This window comes from Haliotis cracherodii, unplaced genomic scaffold (assembly GCF_022045235.1).
Source record: "Haliotis cracherodii isolate W230 unplaced genomic scaffold, xgHalCrac1.p SCAF_8, whole genome shotgun sequence".
NCBI classification, from domain to species: domain Eukaryota; kingdom Metazoa; phylum Mollusca; class Gastropoda; order Lepetellida; family Haliotidae; genus Haliotis; species Haliotis cracherodii.
The window spans coordinates 35,433,368-35,456,035 of record NW_027266341.1 but is presented as its reverse complement, the minus strand read 5'-3'; the positions used below and the strand labels follow the sequence as shown (position 1 = coordinate 35,456,035).

The 22,668-nt window shown below is 40.7% G+C and overlaps 1 protein-coding gene across 3 annotated transcripts in view; it reads left to right on the top strand.

Annotated features, from left to right (window-relative positions):
* The window catches only part of LOC139450730 (protein WWC2-like), an 89,983-nt gene that overhangs the window by 53,476 nt on the left and 13,839 nt on the right, over positions 1 to 22,668 (top strand). For 2 of the 3 annotated variants that reach the window (XM_071232536.1, XM_071232534.1), the window contains exons 7-18: positions 220 to 348; positions 1,409 to 1,560; positions 2,260 to 2,424; positions 3,077 to 3,166; positions 3,894 to 4,685; positions 8,051 to 8,116; positions 14,111 to 14,197; positions 18,567 to 18,753; positions 19,184 to 19,381; positions 20,676 to 20,791; positions 21,365 to 21,468; positions 21,988 to 22,106. In XM_071232536.1, coding sequence (XP_071088637.1) covers positions 220 to 348; positions 1,409 to 1,560; positions 2,260 to 2,424; positions 3,077 to 3,166; positions 3,894 to 4,685; positions 8,051 to 8,116; positions 14,111 to 14,197; positions 18,567 to 18,753; positions 19,184 to 19,381; positions 20,676 to 20,791; positions 21,365 to 21,468; positions 21,988 to 22,106 — 2,205 coding nt within the window. The remainder of the gene's footprint in view (positions 1 to 219; positions 349 to 1,408; positions 1,561 to 2,259; positions 2,425 to 3,076; positions 3,167 to 3,893; positions 4,686 to 8,050; positions 8,117 to 14,110; positions 14,198 to 18,566; positions 18,754 to 19,183; positions 19,382 to 20,675; positions 20,792 to 21,364; positions 21,469 to 21,987; positions 22,107 to 22,668) is intronic. The other variant, XM_071232535.1, reaches the window with a different exon arrangement.

Sequence of the window (22,668 nt, the reverse complement as noted above, 5' to 3'; positions counted from 1 at the left end):
CAAAGAAAGTTCGATTCCACACATGGGTACAGTGTGTGAACTCCATTTTTCAGTGTCCCCCTTCGTGATATCGCTGGAATATTGCTAAAAGTGGCGTAAAACCGTACTCACTTACTATAGAGGTAATAGACCTCATGCAGTCACAGCAGGACCCTTCATGGATTGAGTGGAAACTACTGCTGTGTAACATGGTAATATAGTTCATCCCTCTTGTTGCAGTCTCTGGCCAGGTTGAAGGAGGAGTTCATGCTGGGGAAGAATGGGGGCTCCTCACCAGACGTGTCAACGCTGTCATTGGCACTTGCCGAGAGGTCCAGTACGGCATCGCAGACGGACCTGAGAGGAGAGGTGAGTAACAAGCAATCTCACCATTAGAGGGTGAGATCATTGTAATGCTGATATCTCACCATTAAAAGGTGTCCCCCAGTAGATCACTTCTATTATGGTCTCACCTTTAATGTGAGCGTCGCCAGTACTTCATTGCTGTGATGGTATCTTAACTTCAAAACAAAAAGAATTATGATGAATTGCTACAAATCTTGTGTCGTCAACAGAAGGGAGGTAACTCTAAACTTTATCTTTTATAACTCCGATATCTCACCATTAAAAGATGTCCCCAGTAGATCATTTCTATAACGGTATCTCACCATTAATGTGAGTGTCGCTAGAAGATCATTGCGATGATGATATCTCACCATTAAAAGGTGTCCCCAGTAGATCACTTCTATAACGGTATCTCACCATTAATGTGAGTGTCGCCAGTACTTCATTGCTGTGATGGTATCTTAACTTCAAAACAAAAAGAATTATGACGAATTGCTACAAATCCTGTATGTCGCCAGTACTTCATTGCTGTGATGGTATCTTAACTTCAAAACAAAAAGAATTATGACGAATTGCTACAAATCCTGTATGTCTTCCCTTATACCTCCCGCCCCAATTTTTTCTTTCTCCTTTTCTACCTTCAGCATTTTGAAGAAATGAAAAAAAATATATTTGAATTTGAAATCTTTATGAAAAATATTCTATATATACTGACCTTAAATTTGGGGCATAGAACTCATCATGAACCCGATGAAGATCGGGGTTAGAACTGGTATTCAGCAACATGTGCTTGTCGTAAGAGGCAGCTAACGGGATCGGGTGGTCAGGCTTGCTGACTTTGCTGGTGCACATGTCATCGTATCTCAATTGTGTAGATCGATGCTCATGATGTCAATCACTGGATTTTCTGGTTCAGACTCAAATCATTTACAGACTGCGGTCACATAGCTGGAATATTGCTATGTGGGGCTTTAACAACAAACTATTCATGACATCAAGGATGAGCCCATGGCGTATTACGCAGTCCCACTGTCAGCTAAGTCAGATGATGTTGTGGCATTTCTCACAAATCATGCAATTTCAGTTTGGTTTGAATCAGAGTCGAATCTTTGCGGAGAAGACGCGGCTGCGTCTCCAGTATGATGAGGCCCGACGGAAACTCAGTCAACTCAAGGTTCAGCTTGCCAAGGTGGAAGATCAGATGATCCCAGGACAGACCGAGTGCGACAAAGACAGGTACATCAATCAGGGTTGACCCTGTGGCAATGCCGGCCAAGAATGGGTCGCAACCAACCTTTGCTGGGCGTAAGAGGAGACTTAATGTATCAGGTGTCACTGTACCCTGATGGCATGAAACGCTACTCACAATATCTATAATTGGATTGTCTGGTCCAGTCTTGATTATTACAGGCCACCATCATACAGCTGGAATATTGCTGAGCGTGGCGATAAACAACAAACACTCAGAAAGGAATGAATTTATGCAATGAATTTTTTTTTATATGTATTGAAAGTTATTCCTGATAAAGTTATGTGTCGTTCGCCATAAGATTGCTTTGATATTGCAAAAAGCGGCGTAAAACCATTCTCACTCACTCCTGATAGAGTTGCGGCTATTAGTGTCCAAGAGATCCAAGGCTGTGCAATTCTGTACAGTTTCTCTCCTTAGAGGTACTGTGATCTCTTCTGATCTTGGATTTGAATTCCAACGTCTGATACTGATCATTGGTTTGTCAGAACCATACCCAGGCTTGTTGATTTCATACTGTGACATGACTAAAGCCGACCTCACTTCTTCATTTAAGAGTGGAAGAGGGAGGTGTTTGTTTGTTCGTTGGTTCATCAAGTAGAAGAAAATGGTCCATTCTGAAAGTCTTGATAAACAGAATAACCACTTTTTTATGTGTCTTGTCAATTATTTTTTTGTTTCTACAGATTGTTGTTACTGCAAGAGAAGGAACAGTTGCTACGTGAATTAAGAAGTATTGACCCCAAAGGTCGCAGTGAGAGTGAGCTGGCCAAAATACAACAGCGTATAGCACAGTTGAAATATGACATCAACCATGCTCTGGAGATCTCCAACAAGCAGATAGCAGAGAGGTAGGAAACGAGTCTGTTACTTCCTGGCCTGAGTCCGGTACAGACTAGGTCACTGGTACTTCATGTTTTGTCATTAGTGCCATGGTCTGGGTAGAGTCTCTACCCGAAGAGAGTAAGGTCAGGTTTTGGTTTGATCCCCAGCCACGTCATACCAAAAGACATTAAAAGATGATACTTGTTGTTACTATGCCCCTGTTGCTAGGCTTTCAATGGGATAAAGCAAGGACTGGTTGTATACTGTGTCTAGGAGGGGTATGCACATTGAAACTGTTGCATTGTCTCTCAGTGGGCTAGCATTATAAAACAGGCATTAGTCCTGACTATCACACACCACACCACACCACACCACACCACACCACACCACACAAGAGCCATAGATGACCCTGGTTGATCTGGCTGATTGTTGGTCATCATGCTCCGACACTGCAAATCATTGCTCATGATGTCGACCACTGGTATGCTTATTTCAGGCTTGATGGCTCACATTCAGCTGTGGGTTGTATATAATTTTGCTGACAGTCTGCTCACTGTGATTATCATGATTGAACAATCTGATTTTGGATAAACATGCCTGAATAATTTTTTGCATAATCTTAACTGAAAAATGGCAAACAAATGGAAATATTTATCTACAATTTTTTCGACATTTCAGATTAAAACTAAACAATGAGAAGGTTACTGTGATGCATCAACTTTCGGAGACCACCAAGTTAACGTCGTACCTTGAGACACAGCTGAAGAGGTGAGTGTTGTTACTGTCGATGCCCATTGGAATTCCGGGTTGAGGAGGTCTGGAGCAATCTAGGCTGGTCGTATGAGACAACAAAGTAGATCAGTGGGCTGGCTTTGTGACTGACTGTGTGTCATCATACCCTGGCGGTGTGAGATCACTTGTATGTCAGGTCCAGATGGAATATATAGCTGAAATATTGCTCAGTGTGGCATCACCTTCTCTGACTGATGCTTACTCTTGGGTTTGACTCCCAAATCAGTGTGGGTGTTTCCTGGTAAGGTGATACTTATGAAGCAAGATTTATATCTACTATCAGGACAAGGGTGGCCCAGTCATCTAAGACCATGCAATTTTCTGTCTTGAGTTGTTTCCCTTGGGCACTCAAGGAACATATGATTGTGCTTGTGGGTTTAACAAAGTTGTAAATGTCTGAGACCTGCATCACTTCCGGCTTTCATCCTAAACGAAACTGACAAGATTTCACAGAGCTTGAATACTGCTCTTAGCTAATCCAACTCGCTCACTCACTTAAAAGTTGTCTAAAATGGGGATTAGATGGTCAGGCTTGCACCATTGCTCATGTTTTCAGCCACTTTTTTTTGTGGTCGAGATTTTACCGATTAAAATGTTGCCATGATATGGCTGGAATATTGCTGATTTGGCACAAAACAACATTCACTCATTCCATGATGATGCTTGCTTGTCAAGACTTAAATCTGTTTATGTTATGTTTCAGCTTGTCGCTGAGCACATTGTCGATGTCCTCGGGTTCGAGCCTGGGATCCCTAGGGTCTCTCTCGGCCAGCAGCCTGGGGTCCCTCAACTCCCTCAGTGCTGTGGACATTTACAATCAGAGCCAAAGTGGAAGTGATATTAATTTACAGGACCTTCATCAACGTGTTGAGAAACTTCTGCAGGGTCATGTGATGGCCCCTATTCAGGAAGCGGTCATTCCGCAAATGTCCAACTTGGACATCACAGCGGCAGCGACGGGGAATTATCTACATAGTGTCATGGCAACAGGGGATAAAGTGCCTTCAGTTAAATCGGTGTCCCCAAAATCCTCATTTTCATCAACGTCGCCGCCAGTGTCTCCTTATATGCCCATGGAAATAGTTCCCCCGCCCACTTACGAGCAACACATGAGTGCCGTGGAACGGCAGCGTCATGTTAGCCTGGGTGGCAACTGGATGGTTGGTGGGCAACCGCTAACGAACTGCGATCAATCAAAATTAATGGAAAATTCTCCACAATACCCTAGGGTAGAAAACTCTCGGACTAGAGTGCCAGTTGTTGGACAGATGGTTCCGCAATCTTTACTAGCGGAGAGTGGTGAAATAAACTCAAAACGTTCACAAGGATTAGAGAACTTGGACTCCACATCTAACCCTCCTCTTAGTCCAATCAGTGAAAGTAGTTCCGGTGTGTGCAACAATTTGTCTGGCGGAAATACGCGGAGTGTTTCTGCAGCAGTGAGTGATGAGTCTGTGGCTGGTGACAGTGGGGTGTTCGAAGCATCAGTCAAAAGGTCAGTATCAACTCAATTTCAACAACAATATGATGCAATCTCATTAAAATCAGATCTTCGTTCTCACTACCACTAAACAAAGATCTGAGAACATCCAATTAGGGGTCATGTCAGAACGACCTTTCTCCTGACCAATCAGAGCGTCGCTTACAAGATCATGAAAGTGACAGTCGGCATGTAATTTCTCATCATGCAACCCCAAGAACTTTTTACACGGGGTATTCCACAAGATAGTTATGGGGTTAACGACTGAATCCACACAATCTAGACCATCTATTAGCCATTCCAGAATGTTCTTTTGTTCAGGTTTCAAATTTTTAATCAAGAATTTGTCAAAATATGTTTCAAAGCGTAGTCGCCAATTTGAAATTAGTGCACGAGTAAGCTGCCTTCTGATTGGTTCATGTCGACTTCTTGTCAGTCATTCCATTGGTCGATCACAGTTCACGCAAGGTCGGTCTGACATGACCCGTAATGGGATGTCCTCAGATCTTTGTTTAGCGGTAGCGAGAACTTAGATCTGATTTCAATGAGATTGCAATATGATGCAAATGTTCTTCAAACACCTTTTTCAGGAATAGGCTTGTGTGTGATAAATGTCAGCTTTGGATTGTGTTGATTGCTGCCTTGAGCTGAAGTTTTAGTGTCCCATTCCTATTGAAGATGATATGAGGTAGCCAAATGGTTAGATCAGTTGCCTGTCAGAGATACTTTATTCCCAACAAGGGAACAGTAAAACCATATCAGTGTTTTCCCTTTGATGTTTATGCAATGATGCTAAAAGGATTTAAGAAAGGATTTCCTTGTCTTCTTTGACATGTATTTTCCCCCAATGTTTTTACATCTACCATCATGAGTCATCTCCGGTCTTAGAGCAGTCTCATTAAATTCAGATCTTAGCACACGATACCGCCAGACCAAAGATCTGAGGACATCCCAATACAGGTCACATCATAACGACCTTTAATGAACTTTGAATGACCAATGAAATCACATACAGGAAGTCGACATTAGCCAGTCAGAAAGCATCTCTCTCAAGATTTACTGCCTTAGTTTCAAAAACCACGATTTGAAACATATTTTGACAAAATCCTCGATTCAAAGTTCGAAAACTCAAAAGACAAGAAAATTCTGGAATGTCTGATAGATGGCTGAGATTGTAGGGCAGTACTTTATGGTCAATGAAAAGTCTTGTTTCGAATATTTATCTCACTGAACATGTTGAATCAAGAAATAAACAGTGTCCAGCAGTCAGAGTCGGTCATACAGCAGTAACGGAATGCCCCGTCTTAACCATGTTAACCTTTTTGAGCTTTCATGATAAAATAAACCACATTCAGTCTTTTACTTTGTGATCTTGTAAGCGACATTCTGATTGGTTGGGCGAAAGGTCATTCTGACATGACCTGTAATGGGATGTCCTCTGAGATTTGTGTAGCTTGTGGTCTGTGTTTATTGACGCAAGACATGATAATCGGTCATAATTGTATCATGTGCAAACTATATTACTGTATAGATTGTGTATCTAAGTATCCATTTATTATTTTGGAAGAGAAACATTCTGTAAAAAGTTACTCAGTATTGTATTATGACTTATTGTTTGGGAGTTATGTCCCTTTTCGGGGAATGGGGGTGGCATAGTGGTAAAAACGTTGGCCTATCATGATAAGGGAGTGTGTTTGATTCCCCATGCATGTGAAGCCAACTTGTGTCCTGCCATGATATGACTGGACTGTTGTTAACAGTGGCATAAAACAATAGCCACTCACCTTATCACATTCAAATGCTGACATTTTCCCATATTAAAAGCAAGTTTATGTCATGAGAAAGTGGAAATGTTGATTGAACAATGGTTACCTAGTGGCTGACAGTATCTACAATCAAGCTACAGGCTGTGAACAGCTGTGGCAGTAGACCCCCATTGCTGGTTCAAGATGGTTATCAGGGAATTTGGGGGCTTTGTGAGGCCTGATTTCTGGTATTGGTTTGGAGCACTCGACTGACCTGTTAGTTCCACATGGTGTGTAAACATTGAGTTGGGAACTCAAGTTAGGACAGCTAATGCCTTCACCCCAGCCGGCTCTTGGGGAGGAGACTTGTGTTGAAATTAAAAATCTCCGATCTCCTGAAATAGTCTGCCATGTGGATGTCGGATGATAGCACGCTCATCAGGATGTTTCATCTTCAGATTTTGTGCTACTGAAGTAGCAACGGGTTTTGTGTTACTGAAGAAGCAACGGGTTTTGTGTTACTGAAGTAGCAACGGGTTTTGCGTTACTGAAGTAGCAACGGGTTTTGCGTTACTGAAGTAGCAAAGGCTTTGCGTTACTGAAGTAGCAACGGGTTTTGTGTTACTGAAGTAGCAACGGGTTTTGTGTTACTGAAGTAGCAACGGGTTTTGCGTTACTGAAGTAGCAACGGGTTTTGCGTTACTGAAGTAGCAACGGGTTTTGTGTTACTGAAGTAGCAACAGGTTTTGAAATAAATACCAGTGTTTGTGATAAGGTGTGTCTCATAGTTGATAAGCATACTGTTTTCAATTAAGAGCAACATTAACTAGATTTTAGGTGTTCTAATTTGATTCCAAACTTTGGATTGACCAATCAGAATCAAGTATTACCAAAGTCATTTTAAAATGTTTGTCCATTTCCTCTGTGATCTAGTTTTCTAACATCAGTGATTCTTGTTTTTGTGGACTTAATTTAGAAATATCTTGTTAGATAATTTTTGGCATGTATATTATAGAACATCTAGTGAAAACAAAAATGACATCACACCTAAACATAAAACTATGAGATTTGCATGCAACGCTCATTGTCTTATGAAACTATGTGGAACAAGACACTATTGATATAGCGTAAACTATGTTTATAATGAACACATTAAAATAACGAACTAACAGAGATAACAAACTTATTTTTTTGTCCTGACTATTTGCTATAGTTATGCTGTATACGTGCTTATAATGAACTATGGTTATAACGAACTAAAATCAGTGGTCCCTTTGGGTTTCTTATAACCGTAGTTTACTGTATCTCAATTTATGATCAATGCCTGAGAATAACCATCTTGATTATCCGTCGAAACAGCTTTCATTGGGCGTAAAAGGCAAAATAGCGCTGAAAATGATAGGAATAGATCACTGAAAGTCAGTGATGACAAAAGGTGTTCACAAAAAGGATAAGCATGTCCTGCCCAACTGGTGCCCCAACACTCAGGAGTGGATTCATCTTGATCGATGGGTTTTTGTCAGTGTTGAATTTTGACGCCTTGTACAACTATCAAGTGACTGGTAAGAGTGATGGTGCAGATTATGGTGCACATAATACATGATATATCATTAATGGGTTGTGTTGATGTTGCAGGACTGGTGTGATCGATGAGGTGCTAGAAACAAATCTGGAAAGTGCACAGATCCAGATAAAGCTCAAGTAAGTGATACTGTGTTGTTGTGGAGTTGATAAAGTACACAGTGTATCAACAGTAGGTCATCAGTGTTGGTTGTGAGAGTACAGTGTGTTACTTTGTATATCAGCACTAGGTCGATGTCATCAGTGTTGGTTGTGAGAGTACAGTGTGTTACTTTGTATATCAGCACTAGGTCGATGTCATCAGTGTTGGTTGTGAGAGTGTCAGTGTGTTACTTTGTATATCAGCACTAGGTCGATGTCATCAGTGTTGGTTGTGAGAGTACAGTGTGTTACTTTGTATATCAGCACTAGGTCGATGTCATCAGTGTTGGTTGTGAGAGTACAATGTGTTACTCTGTATATCAGCACTAGGTCCATGTCATCAGTGTTGGTTGTGAGAGTACTATGTATTACTTTGTATATCAGCACTAGGTCGATGTCATCAGTGTTGGTTGTGAGAATACAATGTATTACTTTGTATATCAGCACTAGGTCGATGTCATCAGTGTTGGTTGTGAGAGTACTATGTATTACTCATTATGTCAGCACTAGGTCGATGTCATTAGTGTTGGTTGTGAGATTACACTGTTTTACTCAGTATGTCAGCACTAGGTCGATGTCATTAGTGTTGGTTGTGAGAGTGCCAATGTATTACTGTGTGAATATCAAACTGGTTATCGTTTTTTATATGCACCAAGACTAGCAGTCAACTATTTATGGTTCAGTATATCAATTTGGACTATCAAGTTTTACCATTAAGCAAATTAGCAAATCTAGTGATGTACATGTGTGTTCAAGTACACTGTCTGAACTATCAAGGTTATCTGTTAGAAAATAATTTGCAAGCCTAGCGGTCACTCTGTTTTTCATTTTAAGAGCTACCGCAGGAGAAAGGTTACCTTCGCTCACCAGTTTATTATGCAACTGACTAGAATTATTATTTATTGCTGTGCATTAAGACAGTATTTAGGTTTATTACATTCCTAAGTGGTTAGTAATCCACTGAAAGTGATTCATGGTTTGGTTGGTTTGAAGTTTTCCTACAAGGAAGTTGCTAGTGATATGAACGGTGTGTAAGCCTGTGAAATATGTTCTCATTGTTCCACTTCCTGCTGCCAGTACTGGTTCTTCAGAATGGTTACTCTGATTTCCTGTCTGTTCCATTGTACTTAAGTTCACTATTTACAAGGTCTATGTTATGGATTCCTCTTCGGTATTTCATAAACGTGATGTGTAAATATCTTTATGAACGTCATTGGTATGTTCTTGCAAGGAATAGAGTAACTGGGGCTACAGAATGCCTATCTGCCCAAATGGAAGAGTTGCATCCCTTGGCAGTATCAGGATCTAATGTTTGTGTGGTTGTGATTTATAATCTGTATCCTACATATAGATTTCGATGGTAAACATATACATCTACTTTGAGGCTTTCCCTCCAACTATGCTGTCACACAGTGATAGGAGTGAAATACTGTTTAAACTCAACTTACTCACACTCTTCCTTTCAACATGCCATGCAGAGATGCCAGTCATTACGATTGTGGAGTAATAGTTACAATTTTCAGCCTAAAATTCTGCTATTTCCGCTATTGCTCCCCCAAATTAAGACTTTTGTCATTATATTTTCACTAATTATTAACAATAATTACAATGAAATATCAGGGAGATGAAATTGATTAAACTATGCTGACAAATGAGAGCCATGTTTTCCATTCACATAGTGTTAAAATGTCCATTACTTAATGATACAAGGTCTCTGATTCGTTGTAATGTTTAAACAAACTCAAGTCATTTTATCGATCGATCCTTGCTTGTGCAGACAGGGAACTAATTGCATGTATACTTGTTTTTACTTCTGAAAAACAGTCATGTGATGAATTGGAGCTTTGACCACATATTTCACATACACCTAGGCCTCACAAAAATGTCAAAGTGAAAACCTGCTTTAGAGATTCTCAAAGGTGATTACGGAAAAAGTTAAAAATACTCTTTTTTAATGAAATTACTCCTTTTTACGCCACTGATTACTTCAAAGCTTCAAATAGTTTTGGCATCTCTGCATTACATATTTCTTTTTGCTTGTCAAATATTTTATTTTTTTGTCATTGTTTTCCATGGTATGATGGTACTTTTGTTTCTTTATTTCATCCTTTAACTGACATTATAATCTGAGGTACTGTTAAGCAGTGTTAAATCAGGTTCACTCACTCACCCAGTGGCTTCAAGTAAGGACAAGGTTGTTTCTTCTGTATATTATGGTCTAAAAATAATGGCAATGTTGAACAATGTTGACTCATCCTTTTGCTGCGTTCAAGAACAACTTTACAGTGAAGCGTGGGAAATATTTAGAAAATGAGCTTGTTGATGAGAGGCAGAACAACTTGCCAAGGTTTCGCCCATCACTTGATCCACGGGTTAGAACCCCTTGGTGTTCTGGAAAATAATAGGTCCCCAGCAACCTATGCTAGCAGGCAACTAAATGGATGAGATGGTCAGGCTTGGTTGATTGCATTGTGTCCTGTACAGATGGCATTGGGTGTTGCTCATGATATCAACCACTGGTTTCTCTGGTCCAAACTTGAATATTTACAGGCCACTCTGTTAAACAACAAACAACAATCTCAGGGGTATTTATCAATAACTCATTGCCCTTTTTGGTTCTGGGATATGAACATTAGTATGAACACATGCGACGTAGGGCTGGGGCGAGTCTAAATTTATTACCCAGGTACCGGGCCCCCTATTACCCGACCCTACCCTACCCAGGTACCTGGCCCCTATTACCCGACCCTACCCTACCCTGCAGGTACCTGGCTCCCTATTACCCGACCCTATCCGACCCTGGTACATGCTGTAGGTCTCAAGTGTTGGGTACAAAATGTCTGTTTGGGAATTGGTTTACTGGAGTCTAAAACATGTATAAAACAATCTGATCATGAAGTGACTAACCACAGGTCCTACTCACTATGTATGACAGGGTGTTGATTATAAGGAATATGGTATAGAAACCTCATTATATTTATATGATAGGGTGTTGATTATAAGGAATATGGTATAGAAACCTCATTATATTTATATGATAGGGTGTTGATTATAAGGAATATGGTCTAGAAACCTCATTATATATATATATATGACAGGGTGTTGATTATAAGGAATATGGTCTAAAAAACTCATTATATATATGACAGGATGTTGATTATAAGGAATATTGTATGTCAGCTGTGTTGGAGTGTTAATTACCAGTATGTGGTACATGATCAGCTGACCAGATGATGTATAAACTTCACAATATATATGACAAGGTGTTGATATTGAGGAATATGATATCACCTCACTATATTTGACATGGTGTTGATTATAAGGAATATGGTAAAGCTGGCGGTGGCGCCAGACACTGATGGACTTCCAGCACCGAGGAATACAGTCTCAGACAGCATGAGTCACACTGAAGAAGATGCCTCTGTACCTCAATCTTGGCAAACTTGCAGCCAGCATCTCCAAAATTAAAAAAATCGGACATTGCGGTTACGGAATGAGTGTGGATTGTTTTCTGAGCGGAACGTAGTAACCCAGTCCCTGTATGCCGTTCTATTGGCGCTGGCCACGAGCCGGTGTGCATGCCTTGGTGGCGTGCCAGACACACTGTCATACATTCATGGTGTCTGCACTGTACAGACAGAAATAGTTCTCTCGCTTTCTTTAATAGCATGTGCTTCAATATTCAGTGCCGTTTGTTTTTCCTAGTGGGTTTGAAATATGATAGTACTTTTGTTTATGTAACTCCAATTTAATTTTCATTCTCTTTCCATGATGATGCTTTCAATGTGGTGTAGGGTTTTGAATAATTCTTTCACTGTTAAACGTGCCTTTTCTTGCTGTTGTGTAGCAACACTGTGGGTGTAGGTTTGGGGTGAGTGGTTACATTTACTGGAGTTGATCCCTGTCAGTATTCAGGGGCAGAGTAGAGGAGTCTGTACCCTATGCTTGTCATAAGAGAATCAGGTGATGCCTGTGTGTGATCGGACTGGTTGACTGACATGGCACGCCAGCCGTGTGTATCATTGCATGAGCAGCCTGAATCGTTGTCGATTAATGCCAACCACTTGTTGTGCTTTTCCAGATTTTGCTCGCTCACTCACTCACTCACCTACTGTGTATCTAGGTTTGATAGCACCATATCCGTGCTCATGGGTTTCACCTACGTGATAAAAGTGAGAACTACGGCACTTCCGGCTTTCCTCTCGCATTAAGCTGACACCCCGTGGTATAACTGGAGTACTGTTTATTTAAAACGGCCTTAAACCCCTCACTCACTCACTCACTCACTCACTCACTCACTCACTCACTCATGCATTGTTTCCCATGTCAGTGTGATGTGCACTGTCACTTAGGATGTTCTGTGTTCTGTCTCAGAGCATTTCAATGTCATGCCAGGTTCAGTTCTCAATATGGTTAATGTGTTAAGCCAATTTGAGGACCCCCTCCCTCATTAACTCATCTCGTCAAGAGTACTGTACAGTCAGGGCTGTCTCAGGTTCAGTTTGACGAAGGGACACCTAATGGGACACCTTGACATTGAGCTATGATTCATATTTCCTTAGAATTCAGTAAGCAGTACCTGTGTATCTGATTCTCCACTATAGATCATGGAGCAGACTCCCTGATGGGCAGGACCATTCCGCCATTATTGTGCGATAAACTGTCGTCTCTCCTCTGTGCAGATCTTGGCAACAAGCCGAAGGCGTGTATTTTGTGATGCACACTCTCCTGCCTGGTTCGTCTTTGAGTGCGCAAGAAACCCTCATCTCCCAGTTGTCTTTCAGTCTTGCTGCCGATGAACAGAGCACCTACTGACCGGAGAAATAGAATTGTCTGAGACAGGGAGGGAGCGCTTTTCCTTTTTGAGATGTTCAGGGTTTAAAAGATGTTTGATAATTTGAAAATGTTTTTCTGGATTTGTTTTGAATATTATTTTTGATTGCTGGTTTTGGTGGAAAGATGCTGTTTTCTGCACATTGCTAGGCAAAGGTATTGGACAGATTCCAGTGTCTGCCGAGCTGTGTAATTCAATATAAGGCCTACTCCAAGGGTTCAGAGAGACGCACATGCACTTTACCAGGTTGCATCTTTCTTGGTTTGTTTCCTGTGGTTTGAGATGAAATGGGAGGAATGTGTGTCATGTGTTATTATTGGGGGGAGATGGGTTTTCACTGACCTATGTCATGGTGATCTGCCATGACTCCTACATACCGGCATCTACTTCAACACAGACGATGACGTCTGCACACAAAGATTCTGTAAACTGGTTGTTCGAAATTGTGTTTTTCTGTTTGGTCTTTTTACTCTTGTACAAATAATTATGAATCCATCTTGTCTTGTTCATGGATTTGGAAGACTAAATCATTACAAAGTCAATTTCTTTATGTCATTCAGTTGCATTTTTAGTCAGAAAGCATATGGCCTGATGATAGTTTCAAGCAATGGTCTTCCTGGACTCCAGGGAAATTGTCCAATAAGATAGTATTGTGGACAATATCCCCCTCACTCATCGGCCTAATTGTTAGCTGTGAATTGTGATTGTGACATCGGTCAATTGTTATGCTGATATCGGTCAATTGTTATTCTGATATCTCAATTGTTATGCTGTGTCGGTCAATTGTTATGCTGATATTGGTCAATTGTTATGCTGATATCTGTCAATTGTTATGCTGATATCTGTCCTTTGTTATGCTGATATCAGCGAATTGTTATTGATATCTGTCATTTTTTATGCTGATAGTGGTCAATAGTTATGCTGATATTGGTCATTTGTTATGCTGATATCGGTCAATTTTTATGCTGATATCAGCAAATTGTTATTTGATATCGGTCAATTGTAATGCTGATATCGGTCAATTATAATGCTGATATCGGTCAATTGTAATGCTGTTTTCTGCATAATGTGATGGTACTCTGTTTTTCTTGATGCTGCTTACTCCGGACATTGTTTTATAGTGCTGCTTTTTGTTCCAGGTACGAAGGTGTCGAGAAGATGTTGTTGATAGGGATCGAACAAGCCCGCAACCTGATGGCACTTGCTTTCCCGGAAGGAGGCCATGTGTAAGTATTATTGCTGGTGCCGGGAAGTGGTTCTCACTTGACTGTCCGAGTACTATGTACTGAATACACCTTAGGGTGAGGTGAGGTAAAATAGGGTTTCACGTCGTGTCCAAGGTTGCACTGGTATGGCGATGTGCATGCACTTGTGTCTGCTTGTACTAGTCGGGACTAATGTCGATTTTATAGTGCTAGCCCACTGCCGTAGTTTAACATGAATACCCCACTCAGACACAGTATACTGACTCTGAGCTGACCAGCCCTTCTTTTAGCCCCTTAATGCCGAGCACCAGACAGGGTTATAATTATCATCTTTATAACGTCTTTTGGTATGACGCAGCTAGGGATGAAACCCCAAACCTTCTGCTAGACCACAGAGGCGGTTATACCATAAGAATAGTTACCATCTCGAGAGGGGGCCAAAATCATTCATGGATCTTCTTGATCTTTTACAATTGTTGCAATTAATTTGAATACCACTACTCATGTCTGATGTAACAGCCTTGACACCAGGGGTATATCCCTTCTCCCCATGCACCTTCATCTGCTGAATGGGGGATGGCACAGCAGGTCATGCTGTTGTCGACATTTATCATATGATGGATGGTGTCATTGATGTGATGAACAAATCGGATAAATTTGGTATCCTGATTAGATGAATACGCAAATAAGGTCACCTTGCAGGAATATTAGGCCCCATACATCAACACAATTTCTGCTCAATCAATAACTAGCTAATATTCCCAATAAGTTTACGTAGTGGTTTCTGATGTGTAAGCAGGGGTCTTGAAAATTTAAAATCCCAATCGGACATTTACATTTATGCCACGCCCCCTTCAAACAGCGTGTTTTAGTACGACTTTTTACACACAAATTACAAGTTGTTACGTATTCATAATATGATGAATTATGAATTGTTTCAATTTAAATTGTTTAATTCACCGGACAATTAATAACAAATAATATCATTTTAGATATATATGGAAAACATACGTTTGTTTCTGTTATAATAACGATCTGTCAACGTTGTGAACGGTCTAATTAATATTCATGAGTCTGCTCAAGTGTACGCGTTGTAACATTTGGATCGAGACTATTATCCCATATTTGGTTATCACGTGACCTCACGGGAAAAGTTTTTTTTTTAAACTAAAGATTATTTAAAAACAAGACAGATAATATAATCATAAATCCTAAACTATCGTTGATAGCAATAGTTATTTGAATACTTTTTCATCTTTACTTAATTATTGACCATAAAAAAATTTGATATCGATCGTCACAGAAAGCAAAATGGCGGTCAATCAAGATTCAATATACGACTAGCTACTGAAAACAATATAATCGGCAAATCCTCATTGTATGTCAACCAAGTGAAAGTCGTTTGCCACGACTTACAAAATGATCATTCAGACTTCGTGGGTTTGTCAGATCCGCTCGACTGATCTGCATCGGTCGACTGGCTGTCGTCACGCTTTCGCTTCTTGTCTGAGGTTACGTATCGTAGCATTGTGAGGATAATGAGGTACATCGATGATGCAAGGTATTTATGTACAGTTGTAAACACATTTTACTCAAATTAACAAGATGTTCTCAGTAATAAATCCTCGATTAATCAGTGTCAACTCAGTTTATTGCCTATTACAGTGATTGACCGATTGGACTATCATTCTAGGTACGATGTATTTACAGCAATCAAAACAAACAAAGCTTGTCAGTGTAGATAATCTTCATTGTGTTACAATTGCAGACAGAAATTGCTTAGTCCTAACTGTTGATCATGTCCGGTCAAAATTTAAGAATGTCCGGACAATACTTTTTAAAATGTCCGGACAGAAAAATTTAAATGTCCGGTAAGCAATATTTTAAACCGGACATTTGAGATTCCCAATCGGACATGTCCGGCGCATATGACGGTTTCCGGACCCCTGTGTGTAAGTATGCTAGAAATACAAACTATGTATTATGTGCTCATAATACAATTTTTATCCTTAACATATTTGCGATACAGAAAGACACTCAGATAATAATCTCCATGAAACACCTGACTATTGTTCACTGGATATACTGACTGTCCTGAAACTAACAGTGAAATGTTTTTGAAAGCAGTGACCGAAAAAATATCCTGTTTCTCACTAATGTCCCAGGTGCCTTCCAGAATATTAAATGGAGGGTCCCTGAAATACTGTAAGGTATCTTTAAACCCAGCTGCCATCACTTAATTTGTAGCCTTTGTCAAGAAATATGATCGCCAGAGATGGTTTGGTTTGGTTTGGTTTGGTTTGTTGTTTTACGCCACACTCAACAATATTCCTGCTATATGACGGCGGTCTGTAAATAATCGAGTCTGGACCAGGCAATTCAGTGATTTACATCATGAACATGGATCCACATGATTAGGATCGAGGACATGCATCAACCAAGTCAGCGAGCCTGACCACCCTATCCCGTTAGTCGTCTCTTACGACAAGCATGGGTTCCTGAAGACCTATTCTACCCCGGATCTTCATGGGTCCGCCAGAGATGGTGTACTGACAGAATTTGGACGCAACAGGTTTTGTCATACATGACCTTTAAGTTAGTTCAATTTCATTTATGAGAAAATTTTGAAAAGTAATTGATCTTGCTGAAGTTACTAACTTTATCGTTCTTCTTCTGCAGTTGTGTTTGCATCAATGCTTAGAAAGAGTACTAGTGTTTAAATAAGCAACCATCAGAGATTGTCTGCTTTGAAGCTTTTCTGCTACTGATATTGTCTGCTTCAAATATTGTATGAAGGTCAGGACAAGTCTGACTAAAGAGATTGTCATATATTTCTCTGTTTATACCAAGGAAAATGTGTTATTTGACTAAAAAGTGCCCAAATTGAATTCCAGGAATTTGTGATTTTAGCGAGTGTAGATGAATTCGGCATGTTATGCACACATTTCTCGCCCCCCCCCCCCCCCCCCCACATCGATGCAACACAGAAACAAGCCAAACTGCATCACAGTGGATCAACCGTGAAATTACTTCTGTTCATAATGAGCTGGCTGTCGTAGATTAATTAGACACTGCAAAGTATTTGGTTTTGATTTGGCCACACAAGATGTGAATGGTTTCCTCCTTGTTTTCATGGAATGAGGATATTGATTGGGGAGTCTCTGGAAGAAACGAGAAAACCACGATGCTGCAGTATGGAAAGTAATATTCTAAGCCTACAATGCTCATATCATTCCCAGTTCCACTTTCAAAATTGTTGGTGTGCAGAGTTGCTTCCCTTTGCTGTAATGATCAACAGATAGATATGGTTTTAATCCCTGTTTCACCATGTTTATGATTCGTGGAAATACTTGCAATTAGTTTCCCTTAGTTTATCAGAGATTTTGCCAACTTTGGATAATTGTGTAACTGCTTGAATCTGTCTGTACACCTTTTCATACTGTGCTCCCAAACATTTGTTAGGATATTTCGATGTGTGTTTCTGAAAGATTCCGTGTCAATGTGTACATGTCTGCCTAGTTTCTTACACACGTACCAATAGAAGGTCACACAATTCACACATTCAGACAACCTGACCCGTGTAGATCCGGGTTTGGATATGTATTCTGCAACCCTTACGTTTCTTTATAGGCGACTATGCTTGTTGTAAGATGTGACTAGGGATTGGATGGTCAGGCTCGCTGACTTAGTTAATGCATGTCATCGTAAGCCAATTGCGTAGGTCGATGCTCATGATGTCAATCACTAATTGTCTGGTCCAGACTCGATTATTTACAGACCGCCGTCATATAGCTGGAACATTGCTGAGTGTGGCGTTAAACTACAAACACTGACAACCTGCATCACTGGACTATCCCCCAATTTTAAGCTCCTGTTATAAGCAGCACCCCTCCTTTCCTCCCTCTGAGTCTAATGCTGATGTTCTCGGTATTCAGATATATTAAAGCTGCACCCCTCCTTTCCTCCCGCTGAGTCTAATGCTGATGTTCTCGGTATTCAGATATATTAAAGCTGCACCCCTCCTTTCCTCCCGCTGAGTCTAATGCTGATGTTCTCAGTATTCAGATATATTAAAGCTGCACCCCTCCTTTCCTCCCTCTGAGTCTAATGCTGATGTTCTCGGTGTTCAGATGTATTAAAGCTGCACCCCTCCTTTCCTCCCTCTGAGTCTAATGCTGATGTTCTCGGTATTCAGATATATTAAAGCTGCACCCCTCCTTTCCTCCCTCCCAGTCTAATGCTGATGTTCTCGGTATTCAGATATATTAAAGCTGCACCCCTCCTTTCCTCCCTCTAAGTCTGATGCTGATGTTCTCGGTATTCAGATGTATTAAAGCTGCACCCCTCCTTTCCTCCCTCCCAGTCTAATGCTGACGTTCTCGGTATTCAGATGTATTAAAGCTGCACTGTTGCCTCACAACATGGAGACGGCGTGGAAGACAAAGACGCTACCAGATCTGAAGAACACCAAGTTTGCAGAGACATTTCGGGTGACCCTCGCTGAGCAGAAGTTGTCTTCTAAGACGCTGCAGGTCAACGTGTGGAGCGTACACCCCACTAGGGAGGAGGAGTGCCTGGTGAGTGCGGCAGATGTGTCACATTTCGGCTGGGAGTCCAAATTTACTACCTGGGTACCAAGCCCCCTATTACCCAACTCTACACTGATACCCACTGTAGGTCTCAAGAGATGAATACAAAATGTCCAATTGAGAATATATATATATATATATATACACTATAAATCGATCTGGTCATATATACACTGAAGTTGACTGAAGCTTTATCTTTATTCAACATATAAAAACGAACTGATTTCTCCAGTTCCTTGTAGTCCATATCCATGTTCTACTGTATGTACGTGATATATTTTGAGATTCATTTTTGTGAGTCATGGAAAGATTTAAATATCCCTATCAAAATTTGAGTAGTATATGGACTAATGGGATCTTGTACCATGTCAAACCCATGGAGAGTCAACTTATTCCCAGATGTCTGTTGTGTTGACAGGGCTGTGCTCAAGTGAGTCTGGCTGATTTCGACCCGAAGGAGGTTTCTACCCGATGGTACAACATTCTGAGTTTTAAGTTCATGCAGTCAGATTTGAGGACCGGGACGAAGAAATCAAGTGAAGCCAGTCAGCCATCGTCCAGCAGTACCCTCAGCTCGGATGACACACGGCACTCCTCCAGCCAAACTCTCACACAGGTAACAGTTTAGATGGGGGAACGTTTTCATGCAAGGTGGTGGAAGGTCTGTGGGTCTTGAAGTGATTAATATGCAAGGGTTGTGGTAGGTCAGGGTGAATTCCTGGTAGGGATAAACATGCAAATGTTGTTCTACGTCTGTGGGTGAATTCCTGGTAGGGATTAATATCCAAAGGGTTGTTATACGCCTGTGGGTGAATTCCTGGTCGGGATTAACATGCAAATGTTGTTCTACATCTGTGGGTGAATTCCTGGTGGGGATTAACATCCAAATGTTGTTCTATGCCTGTGGGTGAATTCCTGGTCGGGATTAACATGCAAATGTTGTTGTACGTCTGTGGGTGAATTCCTGGTAGGGATTAATATCCAAAGGGTTGTTATACGTCTGTGGGTGAATTCCTGGTCGGGATTAACATGCAAATGTTGTTCTACGTCTGTGGGTGAATTCCTGGTGGGGATTAACATCCAAATGTTGTTCTATGCCTGTGGGTGAATTCCTGGTCGGGATTAACATGCAAATGTTGTTCTAAGTCTGTGGGTGAATTCCTCGTCAGGATTAACATGCAAATGTTGTTCTACATCTGTGGGTGAATTCCTGGTGGGGATAAACGTGCAAATGTTGTTCTACGTCTGTGGGTGAATTCCTGGTCGGGATTAACATGCAAATGTTGTTCTACATCTGTGGGTGAATTCCTGGTCGGGATTAACCATGCAAATGTTGTTCTACGTCTGTGGGTGAATTCTTGGTCAAGATAAACATGCAAATGTTGTTCTACATCTGTGGGTGAATTCCTGGTCGGGATAAACATGCAAATGTTGTTCTACGCCTGTGGGTGAATTCCTGGTCGGGATTAACATGCAAATGTTGTTCTACATCTGTGGGTGAATTCCTGGTAGGGATTAATATCCAAAGGGTTGTTATACGTCTGTGGGTGAATTCCTGGTCGGGATTAACATGCAAATGTTGTTGTACGTCTGTGGGTGAATTCTTGGTGGGGATTAACATGCAAATGTTGTTGTACGTCTGTGGGTGAATTCCTGGTGGGGATTAACATGCAAATGTTGTTGTACGTCTGTGGGTGAATTCCTTTGTGGCTCATGCTGTCACCCACTGGTGTCCCCCATTTTGTGTTTCCTTAACACACATCTGGATGACCAGCTTTTGTTTCTCCTGAATGTGGTACTGATAGTTAAATGCCTCCTTAGCATGTTCCACAAAGCCTGCTTTATAACACACACTATTATTGTTTCTTGCACACAAGACCTGAACATTCCAACCATCTGTTTTATTCCAGAGAGAATCGTCTGACAGAGTTACACAGCTGCTTGAAGCTTCTTCTGCCAAGCTGCGCAAGTCGTCTCTTCCAAGTGACGAGAAGCCAGTCCTGGAGGTCGTCGTGAAGGAGGCCAGGTAGGCGTGCTGTAGAACATAACTAGGTCATATGTGACAGGCATTGTTAGATGGTGTTTGCAGTATTTGATGGTGTATGCGATATGAGATGGTGTATGCAATATGAGATGGTGTATGCAATATGATGAGATGGTGTATGCAATATGAGATGGAACATGAAATATGAGATGGTGTTTGCAATATGAGATGGTGTATGCAATATGAGATGGTGTATGCAAGATGAAATGGTGTATGCAATATGAGATGGTGCATGAAATATGAGATGGAACATGAAATATGAGATGGTTTATGCAGCATGAGATGGTGTATGAAATATGAGATGGTACATGAAATATGAGATGGTGTATGCACTATGAGATGGTGTATGCAAGATGAGATAGTGTATGGAATATGAGATGGTGTATGCTAGAAAGGATGGTGTATGCAATATGAGATGGTGTATGCACTATGAGATGGTGTATGCAAGATGAGATAGTGTATGGAATATGAGATGGTGTATGCTGGACAGGATGGTGTATGCAATATGACAGTGTTCAGCTGATGTGTATTATATTTAAGTGTGCCGTGTTTCAGTCACTACAAGTCTCCTCATCCTGCCGTGTCCTCGGTGAAGGAAGAAAGTAGCGACGAGTCCACCATCATCTCCTCCCAGACATCCACGCTCACCAGGAACCAAGGTAACAGCAGACTTGATGCCACAATCATTTATTCAGTTGATGACTAGAAACGTTCCAGGACTGTAATCCTCTAGATGAGTGTTCTATGTCAGAAGTGTAGCGGAGGTTTTAAATGTTCAAATGCAAAGAGTCAACTAAAGCAATGCTTTGCTGCCTGACATTTGTCTTGTTGAAAGTATGAGTAACACATGCAGGTGACTATGTTAGGTACCATGTTGTGACAATGTGAACAAGAGGACAAGATTTTTAGTGAGACAATTATTCATATACTGTTTCAATCTGGGCTTTGAATCACATTCAACACGGCGGTAGGGTAGCCTAGTGGTTAAAGTGCTGAACACCTGGGTTTAATTCCCCACATGAAACCCATTCCTGGTGTCCCCTGCTGTGCTGAAATATTGATGATGGTGATTAAAACCATACATTGCTCGCTCGCTCGCTCGCTTGCTTTCTGAATGAAATTAGACAAGGTTTACCTCCGGTCAGATGCATCTATTTAACAAACACCTTTGCCGACAGGTCCCGAGGACATGGCCAGCCACCAAGATAGGGAGACAAGCCCACGTCTGGCTGGATTTGGGGAGAATGATGATGAGGAGGACGAAGATGATGACGACTTGGAAGAAGAAGATGAGAAAGTGAGGGTCAAATATAATAAGGGAATGTTTAGTGAACAATGGACAATAAGTATGAAAAGCATACAAGAAAAGGAAGAATTACAACAATTGTCATTTGATATATTTTATATTAAATAAACTCCAGTTCCTTATATGTGCATATAGTATTGTGTACTTCTTTCTGATTTTCATAAAGTATGAATGTGTTTGTTTGTGAGGAAGTTCATTAACAGCTAGTTACGCCTTATGTCTGTATGTAGTGTTTTAGGCAGGGGTCCGTAAAATTTAAAATCCCAATCGGACATTTACATTTATGCCACGCCCCCTTCAAACAGCGTGTTTTAGTACGACTTTTTACACACAAATTACAAGTTGTTACGTATTCATAATATGATGAATTATGAATTGTTTCAATTTAAATTGTTTAATTCACCGGACAATTAATAACAAATAATATCATTTTAGATATATATGGAAAACATACGTTTGTTTCTGTTATAATATCGATCTGTCAACGGTCTAATTAATATTCATGAGTCTTCTCAAGTGTACGCGTTGTAACATTTGGATCGAGACTATTATC